We start from the raw sequence: 20110 nt of genomic DNA on the forward strand, positions 1-20110 counted from the left end.
GGTATGTGACTTCCACCTTTTGCATAGGCTGTTTCATATTCTGCATGTATTACATGGTTTGTGGTCCTGCTTGCTTGAATCGTCAATTCTCAACATTTTGTATTTTAGTCGAGGCCAACTCTCATGTAGGCAATACTTAATTTGAAATACATTCCAGAGGCAATTGAGGTTAGAGGTTAGGTAGAATACTCTCTACACATTCTACACACTCGGGTTCTTCAAAGTTGATTGCTTTTTAAGTAGAAAATGTTCTTCTCTCTACACAACATCCAGCTTTCACTCTGACCAGTGATGGAGGGGGAATTGTGTCTCATGGATATCTTCGGATGCTAATTAAGTATGACACTAGAGCACGGGTGCCCAAGTCCGGTCCTCAAGCGCCCCTATCCAGCCTGTTTTAGGTGTATACCTATTCCAACACACCCGATTCAAATGATCAGCTCATCAGCAAGGTTTGCAAAAACCTGATAACGATCCTGATGATTTGAATCAGGTGTGTTGCCGTAGGGATTCATCCAAAACAGACTGGATAGGGGATCTCGGGGACTGGACTTGGGCACCCCTGCACCAGAGAATACAATATAGATCATCAATCAATTTTTGTTGTTTCATTTTTATAGTGACAAATCACATCGTACAGTAAGTAATATTCAGGCCCCTTTTAATGGAAAGTGATTAGAATATATTACCAATACAAGACATTGGGTAACTAAACATGAACTGAAATAAAAATCATACACCGTACTGTCATGCACTAGAAAGAAGTGATTTCTCATTTTGAATTATTGACTTGTTGAAGAGTTGAAGAGAGATGCAGACAGATTACATATTATGGAAGAAATGTAAATTACTGATACTGCTATGCTTTGTATATTATGCACATGTGCACACACATATCGGGATATCATAATGTAATGTGGTAATGTGTTTGTGTAATATTCAGAATCAGTTTAGTGCTCAACACAGGTGTATTCATTTTCCTTTTTTACCTCTGGTCTCACAAGTTCTGGTGAAGTAAACTTTTGGATTACAGTGGACCCTGCAATACATGCGTTTCGGCACCACATTCACCTATTCACTCATCACATATTTTAGTTACAATTTTTATTTTAAAGGAAGAGTATTTCTTTTTTATTTTTCACCCATTTCAAATGGAAAGTGAGAGTATTCAAGAATTTATTGTATACATAAATGTGTGTATATATATATGTGTATGTATATGTGTTTTTTTTCCCTTTCCCTCAATGTGAGTCAATTAGGAGTCAATTATACAACTCTGTTGTTGGGTGGGCCCTATCCCGCGCGGTGTCCGCTATAAAACTATGAAAATTGGCAAAGAGATAGCCTTGGCAGTGCTACAGTATGTGGCGACAATTTACATTTGTACAGTATATATGTTTTCATAACATTTGATTCTGTTTATAGTGCTGGTAGGTCCACCACTTTAACTGTTTCGACATCTAAAAGCAGGGTTTGGCATTTTCATAAAATTTTGCGGTCCATTTATCGCTGTCCGTCTGCAGCCATCTGCCGTCCGTCCATCGATTTTTTTTTTTTTTGTCCGGCCGGACCAAATAGTAATCGCCTCTAGGCCGTTCCGACTATCATTTTAAACGGGCTTCTGTTAGAGTTTCCGTCTCCCAACTAAGTCCAACTTCCACTAGCACCCGCTGCCCCCGCTAAGCAATATTTGAAACAAAAGACCCACTGTGGCATACACATACACACGCATATATATATATATATATATATATATATATATATATATATATATATATATATATATATATATATATTACAGTCCAGTTACATTAATACTGTATGTCCAGAGAGCTGTGATTTAAAACAAGTGTCATCCAATTTGCATGTTCAGAAATTGCTCAAATTTTTGCAGATGGCGTTTTGATTTGTTGCTACTTGTTGGTAAGAAGAAAGTCTAGGTTTTCAACCAGATTCAATTCGTTCTACAGTATAGTTACAAAGGGAACAATTTGTAAATGTCATGTTTGGTCTGTTTTGTTTTTTTGTTAGTTTCATGTTTTGCTCAGTGTTCTGTGTCTGGCTCCGTTTTGTGTCATGATTATTGTGTCCACCGGTGTGCCTTCCACTCCCTAGTGTTAACCAATCAGCTCCCTCCTACCTTGTGTGTCTTGTCCAGGTGTTTCTCCTTGTCTTGTCAGTGTGCTTGTATTTAAGTTGCTAGTTTTTGTTCAGTCCTTGTCGGGTCATTGTCGTTGTTGTCATTTGCTGTCGGTTGAACAGTGTTACCCGTTGTTTGATCAAGTCTAGTCTAGTCTCTTTACCACGCAAGCCTAACGAAGGCTCGTCACCACACCAAGCCAAGCCCCTTCACCAAGCCTAGCCAAGCCTCTTCATCACGCCGAGCCCAGGCCTTCCACCACGCCAAGGTTCAGTTTCCGGTCACCTTTATTTCCTTACACCTCATTCCTTTTCAATAAATTCTCCTAAACTGTCCTCCTGCTTCGCCCTCTCGCATCTGGTTCCTCCCTCATGCCCTATCCTGACAGTAAATATTTCAAGTGCTTCTAGATACAAATGTTTAAGGTCTGTGCTCTCTAAGTGCTCTTGTTTTAATTACTTTGACTTTGTATTACTTTGGCACCTCAGCATCACTTTGTTTTGCATCATCATATTTCCAGTTTTATGAAATGGAAAAAGCTTGCATTGTCACACACGATTACACTCTCTTTAAATCTGTTAGCATCGTTTCTCAGAACTGTCAATTTCAGTGTGGCCTGATGGCCACTCTCACCACTTGCGTGTGCCGCGTCCTACCGCTCAAAGCTCAAACATTGCAGGTAGTAAACAGACTGAATGGGATACCGCGGTAGCTGGAGGAGCAACCAGCAGCCGCACAATTGGCAAAGATGCCTCGCACCAATCGCAGAAGCTGTGCGGGTACTGACATCATATCTCCTCCACATATCGCTCTCTTGATTTCAAGCCCCTCCCGCACCTTTTCATTAGCAAGTCGCTCCGTGTCTCTGTGTTATTTAAAACCAAATATCCCCCCTCTCGCACTACCACTGTGTAGCATCTGTCTGCCTCTCCGCGTGCGTGTGAGTGTGCGCGCGAGAGGGTGCGCGCGCGCTTGTATGAGGGTGCACTAAAATCTCAAGCAGCCAGTGGGAAGAGAGGCAAGAGAGTGAGGAGAGAGACGCAGGGGAAAGGCTAAAAGCATCTGAGACGGGGGAAGGAACGGGAGTGTGAGTCAGCTATGAAACCCATCCAGGCTTTTTGTATGCTGCTTCTCTGTCCAGCTTTGAGTCTCAACACCAGGTAGGCACTGGATGATGTTTTCATTCAACCAGTTTCAGACACTCTGAAACAAACGAAAGGAGGGACGTACAAACGTCCAATCTTAGATTACTAATGTGAAGCAATGTCCTGACTTGTCAAATACAAGATCCTAAAATTGTCCTGGCAGGGACTCGGTGTATTTCGCATGTTGCACCAGGAAACTCAAGGACTTAAAGGGAGGAAAGAAGAGATAATCTGTTTAACTGGGCTATTATCTTCTTCAGTTCTAGGTCGGCAGAGAAACAGTTGTCCCATTGTGTGTGCAATTCCCTGAATGCGATGCCTGCCGGGGTGGTGCTGGGGGTGTCCACGGTGCTTTTTGAGACTTTAGCTGCATGCCGGTTTAAGAGAGAGCAAGTTGAAGTCAGGTGAAAAGAGAGGAGAAGGCGACTTGGTGCTGCAATCGCAAGCAAAGAGCATGTGTGTGTGTTAGTGCGTGCGCGTGCACGTGCGCGTGTGTGTTCGTCTGATGTGCCGGTAGTCTTTTAGGAGTCAGAGCTAAGAAGAATAACTAGAGAGACTGATGATTGGGAGAGTTTTGGTAATACAATAGTTGAAAATCATCCATTCTTTTCAGTGCCTGTACTGTTTTAACTAGAGTTGTGAGGGGAAATTCAAGGCTTTGACTACAATTTGGAGACTCAGATGCAGAAAGGCATGCATTAGATTAAAAAATAAATAAATAAATAAAACAGAAATTGTCTTTTTTTGATCCGGAGTGCCTAAAACAGTATAGTTCCGGTTTCATATTTTCTTTGGGAACAATGACTCATATCTCAACAGAAAAATATGTTTTTTCTTATTGATAATGAGGTCAATACCAATGTTTTGATATGATGGATTGTTTTGACCCTCTGGCAAATTAAGATTATTGCCCATGTCCAACATACATCAATATCAGAGAGATGAACTAACGATGTATGACTTGTATTACTCCAGGCTGTATTAATGTAAATCAACATAGCAATAAGCAAATGTGTACTCTTGTAGTCTACAGTAATAAGCCTACTTGGGAATATTTACCTCCGCTAAATAAGGCTTCTTTGTCACATAATCATTTTATTGTGATGTTGTTGGAAACAATTGATTATTTTTAACTTAATTATTTGTTTATTTACTTAATATTCTATTCAAGTGTACTTTTGATCATATGGCTTATTTTCAAAAAAATTACACTTGAGCCTTTGAGGTGACCCTTTGGGCCTAATGGGAGCTTGCAGTGTTGTGGAGATAATTTTGCTGGTCAGCACACATTGTAAGATACCTCTTCAAGGTAAATACCTTCAAACTTACCGGTAGTTAACTGTAATCACATACAATAAGCATTTATATCATGTTAAGAAGGAAAAAAAAACAAAATGATCAAACACAGGTTTTAAGGTGATGGCGGTACTTTGGCCATGACCATAAAACATATCAGCAAAGTAAATAGAGGCCAAATATGAAAATTCTTTCTTCAACAAATGCTGTTGTGATCTTCTTATTAGGCTGAATGAAATAAAAGAAAAAAGCAAATCCACTGACATTTTGTGGATCTATTTCAGGCCAGAAAGAAGGTTAATCGCTTCCCCAAGTGAGCATGTTTTTTTTAGCATGTGTTAATGACAGTGGCTTGGATGGTTTGTGAATCAGACAAGTGTTTTGGTGCAGTATACGTAACCACCTGGCCTTGTAATTTCAACTAGCATTTGTCTCTGTGACATGTGTTTTAATAGCTTCATTGTGACATGTATTGAGCCTAACTACTGTACTAAGAAGAAAGGCCCCAAGGAGTGCTTGCTGTCATCTGTTTCTGTTATGGGTGTATCAGGGAAATGTCACCATTGAACCGGGGAAATTACCGCATCGTTGATTCCTAAGACTTTCATTTCCATTGTGCTCATTATTAGTGCTCTATTGCAATTGATGATTGCATTTTATTCTGTTAACTCAATCTAATATGTTAATTAGTTTTTTTTGTAGTGCCCATTAATGAACTACATCATCATTAAGCTATTTTCATATTTCCATTCAAACACTGCAATTGTTGGAATGACACAATCACAATTTATCATTAACTTTTTTAACTTTTTCTTCCTTTGTATTATTCCGTTTGCCACATGCAACTAAAACACATTACAGTGGGATTTCATTTTGGTCGGACTGAATTCAAACTCAGTTGTTATTCTGAGGACTCATATTCTGTTCCACTGCGGCATAGTAACTGTAACATTGAACATTACTGAATGTAAGGCGTACAAGAGAAAAATGAATTGTGACCTGTGCTGCCGAGGCTAGGTAGAGCTCTGCCTGCTTTGTTAGATTCACAATAATCAAATCAGTGGTCTGTGAGTGAATCCCTTTTGTACTGTATGTCTGACCCGAAACAATGGCCTTGTATAATAAATGCATTCATCTGTTTGATTTCCCTGAAATCTGAAATGACATCCATAGCACTGTTATCATAATCAAAGTAGCATGGATGTTAATTAAAAATGTATACCTGCCATCTTATGTCTCTATCTGACCATTGATGCCAACTCCAGTTCCAATGAGGGTGTGATCAAAAGGGTTTGACTTTAATAAATTGAGTGAGAAACTCCAGCCGCAGAATGATTGCGCAGGGTGGTGTGCCATTGCAGAAATCAATTGGTACTTAGGCAGAACACAAGGCTGCATTGACACCGGCCCCGTGAGATATGACTGTCCACCCTCAGGTCAGAGTTGCGAGGCTAAGAATGCACTTATGTATTAGGCTTTTTTTTTTCTCTCCATCTGCACAGATCAAACAGTCCCACCTTTTTACACTTTCAAGTATTCTCTTTCAGGGTTTCTCTTAAAACATTTTGACACATTTTCTTGACACCATCTTTGATGCCTCTTGCATCAGCAGTCTCTTCTTAGAAGAAGCTGCTCTACCTGGCACCATCTCCACTATTTCCAAACTGTTAGATTGTTTTAGATGTCACATTGAAGGGCAAGAGAGAGTCTTAGATTGCTGATAGAGTACAGACACGTATCTGTTTTTTTCAAATGGTCTTTTTTACATGAAATAAAACTGCTGGAGCACCAACCACTTGAATAAGATGTTTAACAAAAAAATGAGTATTCTCTCCGACTGACTTTCAGAACCATTTTCTCATAAAATAATGTTCTAAAACACATGCATATCTAATACTGTAAATACTATTTTTGATGTTTTATCAAACACAACATATAACAATACATATGTTTTGTTGTCTTGCATGTCTTAGTTTGTCTTTTTTTGTGTGAGGTCATTTCAGTTGCTATGAGGCATATTTTGTTGGACCATATCCAGATAAAATAGCACTGCTTTTCTGCCTACATAGCAGAGAAAGGACAGGGAGACGTGGTAGCAATATTGTCAGATGATAGCCACACTAAGGATATGACTTAGTCTTTAATTACGATTTAGTTTTACATGCCTCTTATATTTTAGTCTGTCATTCATGTTTAATTGTTTTGTATTGTTTATTTCATTTTAGCAATAGCCATGAATGTTCTTGTATTTCCTCGGAGGGAGCCTTCTGCTCGGTGGTTGGCCATAGAAATGGTTCCGCCTCTTGGGTCCATGGTTTGCTGTGCGTGTAGGCACCTGCTACCCCGAAGTACTGGAGACTTAATGCTGACAGCCTGCGGGTATGGCATCTGATCTGTTCTTGGTGTGCAGTTCTCCATGACATGGTGTTTCCTCACAACATGCTCTGTAGCCAGCCTCTAATCTGTTAGTCATTTATTGCTCTCTTGCCTTTTTACTTGTGTATTTTTGTATATATGTGTTTGGGTCCTTGTGGGTGGTGAGATGGTGGTTGGGGCTGTTGTAATATTAATAATGTAAATATTAGGGATGTTCCGATATACCGGTATATGCAAATTGTTTTCCAATATGCAATATTATCTGAAAAAAACCCAGCCATATTATTGCCGTAATTGTGACAAAATCTATATATATTTTAAAAAGCATGAAGAAAGAACAAAACCGTTACTAGCACGATACAAACAATTACTCAGTCACAAAGATAACTGAAAAACTTAAATTTACCAGCTTTTAGCAACACAGTTTTTAACAGATCAAAATAATCAGCAGTCAAAAGACTTAATTATGCAAAAAGTCAAATAAATAACATGCCACCTAAACATTGCATGGTTCAGAATATAATCAAAGTACCGGTTGAAAAAATAGTCACATGCAGGCTTCATTTGAATAAACTATTCAATGAGTTCCTAAATTGAAACGGCTCAGGAACTTTATTGTCTTGTAGACAAACTATCTTGTGCATTTGTCAACGAGAAAAAAGTGACAGTTAATCTTTTAATCTCCCTGTGGCAATAATGTCACTTATACTGCGCTGTGTCCGCCTTGACTTTATTCAATGCACTGAGCCTCGTAAACTCACCATAGTCTCCATAGACAACGCTATGTTCACACCAACTGTGGTGGTCGGAATATTCGATCAACGCCCCCCGCCCCCCCTTATATTCGATCTTTTATTGCCGATCAAAACATCCGATCACCCGCAGTTCATGCTTGGCTGCCGCGAGACGAAATGGCAAAAAGTTGATTTGCGCTAGTTACATTGACTCCAATTGAAACGCGCCGCTAGAAAGGCTCCCTAACTCAGCCGCGCCTCCGCTACGAGCAGAGGGGAGGGACGCAGCACAAGCCTGCTCGAATGTTTTGATGGGCAATAAAAGGCTTTGATCGAATATTCCGATCACATAATTTTTCACGAAAATCGGCTGATCATGATCAGTGCCCAATCGATTGGAGCATCCCTAGTAAATATTTAATTATTTCATTACCGTATCCTTTTCTAAAGTATAATATAAATAATTTATAGAATGCTTTTTTTTTTTCCATTGAAACAACTCATTGCATATTTTGTGTAACCTTTTTTATGGGTGCCTGGAAAGTGTTCATATTAATTCCATTGGGAAAAGATAATTTGGGATACAAGTGTTTGAAATTATGAACGTGGTCAAGGTACAAATTCAACTCAAGGTACCCCTATAGGTTAAATGCAACGATAGATATAACACTTCTGATTTATCTTTTTTCAAAACGCTGTGTGAGGGATATATATATATATATACTGTTACTGATTTAAACATGAACATATTTACAGCATGATACATATTTTCCACCAAGGGCTGCATTCGGAAGTATCAAAGGGAGCAATGAAAAATGCTACATCACAGCTGTTTCGGATGACGTATAGCCCAGTGTTTTACAAACACTGTCCCGAGATATTTTCTGGTGTGCCGTGGGAAATTATTTAATTCGTGTGCCTGTGCGGTCTAGTGCCTCGCAGCATAATCATGTAGTTACTACATTGTAGTACTCTTCCATACCAGTAGGTGGCAGCAGCAGGTATCTAATTGTCTTTGTTTAGAGACAAGCGAATTAGTGACGCATGGATGCAGCAACAGGTGGAAAGCAGGACGACGGTGACAGTGATGGATACGTTTTTGGAGAGGAAAACTGCTGACTCTGAACTGGACCCTGGACAAAATCCGGACGCAGATGAAGGCCCAAGTATCAGTGGAGGTCAAAAGAAAGCAAAAACGTCCAACAAAGTTCCTGGAGCGAGGCAATACAACGGAAGCTATCTTGCATTTGGATATACTTTTACCGGACATGCAACAGCACCAACGCCGTTGTGTTTGGTATGTGGTGAAAAACTCTGTAACGTCATTCTTCTATGCTAAAAATGCTTATATAAACAATATAACGCTTATATTGTTAAAACAAGCTTTTTTTCACAATTTCAGCTGGTGGTGTGTGGATTTTTTCAATGAAAGAAATGTGCCTTGACTCAAAAAATTTTGAAAAACACTGCTACAGCCTATTTGTTCTGTCTTACTATTATTCTTTCTATTATTACTTTTTTTTTACCTTTTAATTTCTTTATGAAACAATGACAATCTACAAAATAAAACCATATAAAACCAATGTATATTATTATTATTATTATTATTATTATTATTATTATTATTACTATTATTAAGGGCTCTTGCTATACTGTGGGTCACAAATCTCACCTGTTTTTGTTATTTGCACTTCTCAGATCAAGCATTTTCCATAAGGTTATCCTGTGACAGTTAATGGGCCAGTGAATGTTGGTCACACCATTAAGTTGTTGTTCATATTGGGCTAAATTCCAAAGGTCAGTGAATGATAGGTCACCAGGATGCAAGAGTGGGTTCGTGCACAAACGTTGAGAACAAACAAGTCTCATATGATTCCTGAGACTTTATTGCGGCCCTATCATATTAAGTCGCTCAGAGAAAGTTTTCCCTGCACACAGACAAATTAAGATGACATGTCTTGGCTGGTGGTTGTGGCCTTTTTTTTTTTATTGTTACCACAACAAAAATGTAATTGAGCTTCCTCTTCTGCCCTTCTCCTGCCTTGTCATAGGCAAACTCTGGACTCTGGACTCTGGACTTTGGACAACCCTGTCTTAAAGAGGAAGTCAACCCAAACATTTTCTTTACAATAACATGTTCTATACAGCCCCACTAGGCTAGACGTGGCATTCTGGTTGATATTGTGTTTGTGGAATATGAGTGAAGTAGTAAAATCCACCCGTTTTTGTCCATCTCAAGGGGCGGACATTTTGTCACTTGCTGTCAACTGAAAATAACAACACAGTTGCTCAGGGCTCAAGTAACAACCAATCATGGCTCAGCTTCAGAAAACAGGTGAGCTGTGATTGGTTGCCCAATGGGAGCAGTGTGATGAGCTTTAAAAAAAATCTGAAGACTCCTTCAAACGAGGTACTTAAAATGACCAGAAGTTATGCAAGAGTTGCTTAGTTGTATATTCAAGAAAGGTTGAATGTACTACGCCGTTTGCATTTTATGACAAAAAATACTGATGATTCTTCTTCAGTTTCTATTGATAATTTTTGTTAATGTTTGTTTTGTTTTGTATTATTAAAGGGACATTAGATTGTAGTCTGAGATTTTGCCTTAATTACCCCTCACATCTTAGGCTAGGTGTCTTGAACAGTTTTAGTATTTAGGTATGAAGATCACCAATTCTAAATCTTTACTAAATAGACATATGCTACCTTTTTGTGTCAGTAAAAGAAAAATAAATTGCCAGCACTTGGAAACAGGGAAAAGCTCCTTTGTAAAAGAAAAAAAAAAACACAACTCCATTCTCCAGCGGAGTTGCCATCTGCCTCATAATTCTGCTGTATTGAACACAAATGGTTATTGTAAAATATTCATCTATTTGATGTGAAAAAATGCATTGCCCTCATGTAAATATGTTGACATTGTATAGATCTGCTACATAAACCCAATATATACATTTAAGTAATAATTTATTCAGGAAAGGAAAAAAAAAGCATTTTTCTCAGTTGGCCTCCATTTAAACCATTTCCTCATGAATGTATTCCCGCATTGGTGCAGAATGGGTAGTTTACACTAAATTTAAACAGTAACTGTGTCATTTCAATATTAAAACTTTTGTGCAGTCTTACAAAATTGCATTGATTGGCCATCGTTAAATCATCCCACTTGTTTCCACATCAAGACTGGACTGTATTTCCTTTCCTTTTTCTGTTCACATACAATGTTCCTGCTCAGTGCGCTGCCGACTTCTCTTCCCACCTACAATTCATTAAAGTCGATCTAAGGAACTTTGATGTAGATCTTTATTGCAGCTTCAACCGGCGCTTGATTGTATTGCTTTGGTGCTGTCACTACACATAGTGTTGCGCTGTCAAAATTGGTGTTGTAATTGGCAGGGACTTAATTGCTCTGTCCCTCTAAACACTGACGCTTGTGTTCGCAGAAATGAGTCATTACTGGAGGGCTTGGCTCTTTGTTTTACTCTGTAGTGCAAGATGTATAACCATCATAAACAAAAGCTGAGAACCATCCCTTGTCATACTGGCAGCGGATAGAAACTGACTTGGTTGTTTTCAGCATATTGTTGCACTGCAGCTTGGAGTCAATTTGTTTTGAAGCTAAAGCAGCACGCTTGAGTGGGTTTTGGATCTTGTCACATCTGATCAATGCATATAAATGTGACGCTCAGGGCCTTTCAGAGGTTCTTCAATGTGGATGTTGGTCATGGCATAAGATTTGAGTCAAAGTGTCATCGTATTGCACGCTTTATATGATTCCTCTGCATCAAACGCAGACATCCACTGATCATTCAATACAAGTCAACCAGGATCTCTGGTTTTTATTTTTACCATTCACTTCAACATTTATTTTAGCGATCAGCCCTAAAATAAGCCCCCGAGATAAGTACCATCTAATTGGTTTACATACCCGTAACTGCATGGAAACTTGGAAAGCTTTCAAATTGAAGGTAGTGAAATTGTGAATAGAACTGTGATTTTAACTTATCCATCTGTTCATTTTCTATGCGGCTTACGCTGGAGTCTATTCTAGCTTTGATTGGGAGGCAGGCCCCTTGACTGGTGAGCTGAGCAAATTATGGCCCATGTCTATGATTCACATTTTCATTGTTGGCATTAAAATATCGGTTCAACTTTCAATTCCCAGATACATTTGCTTCACATAGTGCTTTTCCATAAAGAGGGAAGTCAAACCCAAACATATTTTTTTTAAGAATATGTTACCAGCAGGCCCACTAGTTGAAACACGGCATTCTGATTAATTTTGCATTAGTGGAATATAAGTTAAGCAGCAAAATGCAGTCGTATTTAGCCATCTCTGGCGGCGGTCATTTTGTCTTCTGTCGACTGCAAATGACATCACAACTGCTCACAACGACCAATCACGGCTGACCTCTTTTCTGAATCTGAGCCATCTCTCGAAGCGTGTGGGAGGGGTGTAATACATACATATATACGTAACTGACGGATGTACACTTTTATATGGAATACAATGTTTTTGTTCTGCCAGTGACTATATCTGCCTAGCATAGCTGAACAAAGATTGTAATAAATAAAAGAATAACACTTTTAGACAAATTAAATGAAGTTGGATGATTTCCTGCACCTGCGGTACCATTCATGATCTCTCCCGGTACACAAGGGTGCCACGGCAACCTGGTTGGGAATCATGTACTGCACAGTGTCCAAATCCATCACACTGGTAGCATACAATATTACCTCGTTGTATTATCTTTTTTTTTGCTTGCCTTTCAGCTGCAATGATTCTCACCTTTTCGTCAAGACATCATGTTTTTCACAAGCACCGTTATCGACATTCATTGCCGTTCAGAGATTACATTCCCTTCTATTGAACAGTTAGTACATGTGGCTCAATACTCGAGTAATTGCACTCTAAATATTACAGATTTCTCACATTCATCATCTTTTTGAGATTTGGCTTCCACCGAGGTGATCGTGATGTCGCCATCGGCTATATCCATTCAGCAGTTCCGTTCTTCTCTGCTGTCTCTAAACCCACAATTGGTTTACTATCAGCTGAACCTAGCTCAGCGGAATTATCTACAAAATCACGTAGAACTCTGCAGGATGAAGATGTTTCTTTTGGCATGAACAAAAAAGGCTTATAAATTATACAGATATACACAAACTGCTTGGATCGTGGAAGACAAAGCGAGACCTCAGTGGTTTATCCTTTTCATTTTGCTGCATCATTTTTCTCTTCTCTTCACGCTGCTGTTGCATTCCTTTTCCTGCGATTGTCTACTTTAATACTATGTTTTGATTCCCAGATGACTGCCACACAGTTGTTAGCTCTATTAATATCCGAGATGTTAAATTCTGTATTAAAATGAATGTGAACTAATAAAGTAATAGTAATTATTCCACTTCTGCTAAATTGCATGCTTCCACATCATTTTACAAGCAATGGCTGGTTAAGATACATTGAGTAAAATGAATGAGTGCGTTGAGATTTCCAAACAGGAATGCTTTGCATTCTACTTCTAGTGAGAAACATCTGTCAAATCTCTGATAAGTCAGTCTTGTCAGGCATTCCAGTTTGTTCCTCATGGACTAGTGCTTTTGGGGACTGTTATGTTAATTAGATAATCATTTGGTGCATTGCACTAAATCAAGCAAATTGAGAAACTGAGGTTTTATGTTTGTTGAGAGTAGCAATTAAATGACCGCCTGAGTCTTGTGGGGAGCAAGTCAACAAAAAGAGAGTTGCTCACCTGTTTAATTAACACTTTGCTCCACACACAAACCAGATATAGCCTGCGCTATGTAGGTGACATAAAGGAACTAAGTACACAGTCAATATTTACAGAAGCCAAAACAAATCCAAATTGAAAATGTAATTCTGAAATGATAGGCGGTACTGTATAAACAGATGCTAAAAGCGCCGTGGGCTCCAGGCGGTGCCAAAATTTGGGTGAAAATTCACCTACAATATACTGTAATTACTGTATATATTTAAACAAATTGTTCCTATTGATTTTTAATTTTGAGTAAAAAAGAAAGAGGAGTAAATTGAAATTAATATAAACAATTAAATAAGTGAAGAGGAGCAAGGTGAATGTTTTGAAATCAGTGTTCCTATCCAGGCTCCAGGCTGAGTGGCGGCTTACGCACTGTGTGTTGCTTTGAATTAACTCGAGTGACTGGATTAGTTGCTGTATATTTCTAAATGTATTATTCTGATAGTTGCACTATAAATGGTGCGTATATGAAAAAAAAAAAGATTCCGTGATTGAGTAGCAAAATGATAAATTATGAAATTTTTAGTCAAAGAATATTTTTATTCTATTTTATTCATATACATGATTTAATGTTGTTTAATGTTAATGTTGTGTTGAAGCAATTGTGATAGCCTAATTTGTTTTGGAGAAAAGTGAAACATGAGTTAAACCAAAGCTGTTACAGAAGTTAAAAAATACTATATCATGTTTGTTACTTCTTACAGTTAAATAAACGAGCAAACATAAACATTTACGATAACATATTTTCTCCTGTTATTTTTGCAAATTTTTCTCAAAGTCGTTAATCTAATGGAAATGCCAATCTACTTAAAAAGGAAGTCAACCCAAACATATTTTTTTCAAGAATATGTTCCCAGCAGGCCAAACACGGAACTCTGATTAATATTGCGTTTGTGGAATATGAGTTAAGCAGCAAAATCCACCCCTTTTTAGCCATCTCAGGGGGCAGCCATTTTGTCACTTCTGTCGACTGAAAATGACATCACAACTATCCAGGGATCAGGCAATGACCAATCACGGCTCAGCTTCAGAAAACAGGTCAGCCTAACTCTTTTTCCACAAACGCAATGTTTATCAGAATGCTTTGTTTCAACTAGTGGGCTTGTATAGAATATATTCTGGAAAAAAGACATGTTTGGGTTGACTTCGCTTTAATGCAACTCGTTGCCCGTGTAATGTAAGGAATGAAACTTGACTACTGAATGTTAAAATAAAAAGAGACAAAAGGAAACATTGCTTGATCATTGAATAAAACCCTGAAAAAAACTTGTATTTGTCTCAAGTGGAGAAGCTGTGCATATTTCCAATAAATTGACAATCAGGGGGTCGCCGATGGTGTAGTATGAATTTTTCATTTGGTCCATTGCTTTTTGAACAACAAAGCCCTTTACCCCGCAAATGGTTTTGTTGTACATTTCAAGTGATCTTATGCCTGTCATCTGCATTCAATGGCACTTCTGAACTGAAAATTATGTGTCGAGGACTTTGGTCAAAGGAGCAAATGTATGCACAGCGCTGAAGAAATTACAAAACGAATGGCAATGTTTATGTGGAAACTTGATTTCATTGGGCAGTTGTTGCATCACATTTTCACCATGCTACTGTTTTCATAGGTTGGCAAATCTCCAAACATACGGCAAAAAACATCTTAAAACTGTTAAAGTCCCAGTGCAGACAGATTACTGACATATTTCAGATCTAGAGTAATGTTCTGGGAATAACGCTTCTTGGTTTAAGGGTGTTTTGTCACTTGCCAATCAATCTCCAGTGTGATTTGGCACCAAATAGAAACACAGCCATGCAGTTCACCTTCTTCCTGATTGCACCTACCTGATCAATCCGTCTGTCCTAGCTTTTATTTAGTATTTCAGCAACGACTAGAGTGGAAAGAGATGTCTAACCCAAAGAATGCTAGCCTGCTTTGTGTGTGTGTGTGTGTGTGTACTGTATGTGCAATGAACCTCACTGTTTGGTTCAAAGGGGGTAGCTCGAGGGTGTTACATTACCAAAGTCCACCACTCTGGTTTGCCTGTCTGTCAGACGTCTTGCTTGGCTAAGCTCCACACAGTCATGGTGCTGACAAAATGACAGGATGGGAGCAGTCTACAGTGAATATCAATATGGCTCAAAAACATTGTTTCCTCTCAAATGCTTGAGCACCCACACGCTGAAAATAAAAACAACAAAGCTGGAGAAATATAGACACTCAGATGATATATGAAACACATTTCACTCGCACAAAGTGTCTAGGGTCACTTACATGCTAGTCATCATACAGTCTGAGGACTTATGCACATGAAATGTTCTCTCGCCGAGGGTGAAATTACATCCTTGACTGCAGATTATGCAAACAATTAGATTTTAAGGTGCTTCTGGGATTCATGTCCGTATGACGGTGTGGGGAGGTTGCATGTCCCAGCATATATACAATGTCATTCTTGTGTTCTCAGAGCTTGGCTTTGACCTGCTTATAGGCCTGCTGTTGAACACTGTTTGTATTTGAGAAGTAGGGGTGTCGCATGGGAAAAATACCGCCACTCCAATACTGCAAATATCAGTCAGTCACGGGCCCTTGGACATGTCATCAATTTTCCCCCCATCACAGTGTCTCCACTGGAAAGCATTCAAATATTTATCCAATCTCATAATTCGTCTTTACACTGGACCCCTTTCATAGTGATTAAATTGGGGGATGTCTGGGGCGGTTGTCATTTCACAAATATCTGAAAGCACACGTTTTTACCTTAAAAATATCAATTTGACTCATGTCAAACATCATCTTATCTCAAGTGTTAAATAAGTTATAGGAAACATCCCCGGTTGCATGTTTTCACAAATTAGCATTTTATGACAGGGGTTTGAATCAACACCGATTTAATGAGCTTTATGAAATTCCCTGGAGGATGAATGTGAGGTTTGGGGATTACTGACTTCCAGGATATTGTTTAAGACAGATAATGGAGCGTTTCCGCTCTAAACCTATTAAATGTGTATACAGGCTATCCTTAAATCCAAGGAATCAGGAAAACAACATTCCGCGGGATTTTATTGATGTGCAGCAGTAACAGATCAATTGTAATGATGCAAATAGACATGACTGCAGAGTCCTAAACGGGATGCGTCTTTGTCATCCTGATTCCATGCAAAACAACTGCAGGAAGGTTAAGAAGGCAGTATTCCCTAAGGTAGTAATTGTTGTGACCACTGAGCAGAAAACTGACTTTCATCTCTTACAGTTAAGTCAAGCCATGCGTTCTATGTATTTTCTTACATATTGCCAAACACATGCACACAAGCACATACACACACATTTTATTTTGCATATGTGTTTTATTCGTGAAATATTTACTTCACTAGCGGACATATTTAGAGTATTCGATAGCTAACCATATTCAAGCTTAATGAAATTTAACTAAAAAGTAAAGTCAGTAGCAGATAAAGTATTTGTACAGGCAGTGATCAGTAACAGTGCTATTACAGATGTTAACTCACCACGAGAGGGCAACTAGTCCATGAACATGAAGGTAAATCACCTGTGGTCATTGTGTCACAATTAAGTCAATCAGACTTTAATTTACTAATATAGCATACAGTATTTTCCCATATACCGCCCGGTCATTTATTCCTTCCACTGCAGATTGGCATTTGGGTCTGTTGATGGGAGAGGCCTTTATTTTATTTGTCCATTAAAAGGTGTCCCATCCTTCGTCAGCAAATTGGGTGTCCGTCAGTGACGGACTGGTCCGTCAGTCTGACGGAATGCCCACCTCTGATAATACTCACAGCCAGAGTTAGGGTTATTTGTATAAACGTGGTTATCTGGATCAATATGTCTCGTGTTCAACATATTCAAGTTTTACAATGTATTTAATCAGTGTGTGGATTTGCCATTTCTTTGGTGATTGTCAACTTTGTTGCTCAGGTATGATGTTTGCCTATTCCCTCAGAATGCTGCTCATTGGTATTGGACATATGGCTGCTGTCTTCACGGGTGAATTATAAATTACGTTTTTCATAATGGAGATAGGCAATCTCTCTTCTGTCTCATACCACTTTCAGATTAGTTATTTTTTGTCAGAATTGCTTCTATAAAGTCCTCATTTATGTATGTATTTGAGCCCTTGAGGTACTTTACTTTCTGTAAAGCCCTTTTTTTTATCTTTATATTTTTCAAATTTAATAGCAATAACATTACTAACACTAAATAACTTTGGATAAAAATACATACAAAAAAAAGAATTGTTTTCATTAGATGAAGATGTCATTTCATTAGGTACATGTTAAATACAGAAATAATTGTTATACTGCGATATGCAAGACCCATATTGCACATTTTTCCAATATCATTCAGCCCTACTTTAATAGCTAGAATGGATGGCATCTTTGAGTATCATTTCAGTATGTCGAGGTCAGGCCGACTGTCCTATTTTGGGGGAATCAAAATATGGTGAACCTACTCTTAATGGTCGATGCAAACAGTGCAGTGCGTTTGTTGAGAGGCTCTTATTACTCCATACAGGGATCCTGGTGATAAACACGCACTAATAGTGTTTTCAGCAACAGTAGTCAGTAATGATGGCAACTTTAGATGGCTGCCCTCTGGCTTCAGCCGCCAGAGGCCAATTATTGCGTTCATATACAAGTCCGTGGCAACATGCAACATCAGATGCGCATGGCGGCCAAACCAGTACCACACCCAAGTGCAGGGAAGCAGGGAGGTCAGAGAGGAGGGCAAGATGTATTCAAAAACAAAATACTTTTATTCTTCAAAAACAAACAAAAAAAGCAAACAAGGGGTGTGTGTTATCAGAAGTAGTAAATGAACACAAGTCTAAAAGGGAAGTTAAAGAGTAACAAACCAAAACCAGCAATGGTCTCACGAAACCAGACAACTAGACGTAACAAGGACAATGAAAGCAGGTCACTCAATGACTGAATGAAAGCAGGGCACTAAATACAAACAAAGTGACGACATAATGACGGACACCTGGATGAGACACTGATTGAAAGGCACGAGGGACCAGGTTGACGAGCACAGGTGTAAACAATAGAACAACGAACAGGACAATACATGAACCACAAGAAAACAAGACATAACATGAAACAAAACCAAATACAAATCTAAACAAACACATGCATCATGACAGTACCCCCCTTCTCAAGGGACGGATACCAGACGTCCCAAAGTCAAACCATAGAACAAAACCGACAAAAATCGGGTGGGCAGAAGGGGGCTCGGAGGCGGGAACAGGGCCCACCTATCAGGGTAGCCTGGGAGTCCTGGATGCCAGATGCCCGGTTGGGCCAGTCAGGAAGTTGGCCGAATGCCAAGCACACAAGTCTTTACAGAGTCTCGGTTTGTTCCTGTCTTTTCTTGTCTGTGTTGCACTTCACATTAAATTCATCCAATTCAGAAAAATACCAAGTAACAAAGGTGTGTGTGTATGTGTTTCATTCTAACCGAAATTCAAGATTGAAAATTGACTTGTTTTAAAAGACGTAAAGAAGGTCAAAGGTTGCAGTGAAAACAATCCCCGCCGTATACGTAACCTTGTCAGCCTCTCCCTCACCTTTCACAACCCAGATGAAGGGTTTGCAGAGTCACTCGCTGTGGGTATTGACCCCAAATTATCAGGATCCCCTCTCACTGTTTTTCTTTCAGTGTTAGCAGAAACTAACATTGGGGCATGTCCTTCAAAACCACTACTTGGTTATCAAAATGGAAATGTTTTATTTCACTCAATGAAAATACAAAGTATATCCATCCATCATTCTTGTTTTATCCTATTACATGTATGTTTTTTTTTGTAACTACTGAAATAGATCTCACCGGTTCCCATAGCGCTGACTGTACGTCCCTAGAGTCTGTCAAAGCTCATGTAATATGTAACACAACTACATGTATCCAACACCTCCTATCCCGAGTTAACAACAGGTTCCTCCAAATGCAGTATAGCACTCGTCTGTGTAGCGAACAGAATCCCATTACTGAAATGGATAGGACTAATAATAAAATATGACTTTCAACCTAAACGGATTAACAGTGATTTTATGCTCTTGGAAATGTGTTACGTTCCCTTTCCACATAAATAGCCTTTATATACAAAGCTTTTAAGCAAGTTGATCTCACTGTTGCCAGTAGGCCTATGTGTTAATGCAGTGGAGGAGTAATGGTAATATATGCATGTTGGTGCACAGAAGAAGAGGGAGGCAACTCACTGTATAGCTGAATTAATGCCCCATACAAACAAGTTAACACATCTGGGGATTACTCAGGATTGGAGAACACAATTAATTCAAAGACTTAATAGAAAAGTCACATCCGAGTGAAAGAGCAACTGAAAAGGAACCCAAGACACACAAATCTAGTCTAGTAAAGGCATCATTTGATTTCTAAGTTATGACCAGCCGACAATCAGCAATATTTGTGACTTAGTGGTGACTTATACTGCACTTGTTTACATGTGCGTTATTCAACCAATGGAGACTATTTGGAAAGACCTATAAAATGCAACAGCAGTCATGCGAAACTAAACAATCAATCCAACTGCCAAGTTGTAGCCTAGTTCTAATTTCAGGTTATTTTTCTCTGCTGCAGCTGCAATTTTACTGTTTTGGCTCCTGTAGCTTCAGAAAAAAAGGCTT

General features: G+C 38.9%; 1 protein-coding gene across 2 annotated transcripts in view; it reads left to right on the top strand.

The window, feature by feature from the left end:
• Positions 1-3034: 3034 nt before the first annotated feature.
• Positions 3035-20110, top strand: part of luzp2 (leucine zipper protein 2) — a 157546-nt gene continuing 140470 nt past the window's right edge. For both annotated transcript variants that reach the window (XM_086026768.1, XM_086026769.1), the window contains exon 1: positions 3035-3300. In XM_086026768.1, the coding sequence (XP_085882894.1) occupies positions 3239-3300 (62 nt within the window). In that variant the 5' untranslated portion in view covers positions 3035-3238. The remainder of the gene's footprint in view (positions 3301-20110) is intronic.

This window comes from Filicampus tigris, chromosome 3, assembly GCF_054856515.1.
Source record: "Filicampus tigris isolate MCC_2025a chromosome 3, RoL_Ftig_1.0, whole genome shotgun sequence".
Lineage (NCBI taxonomy): Eukaryota > Metazoa > Chordata > Actinopteri > Syngnathiformes > Syngnathidae > Filicampus > Filicampus tigris.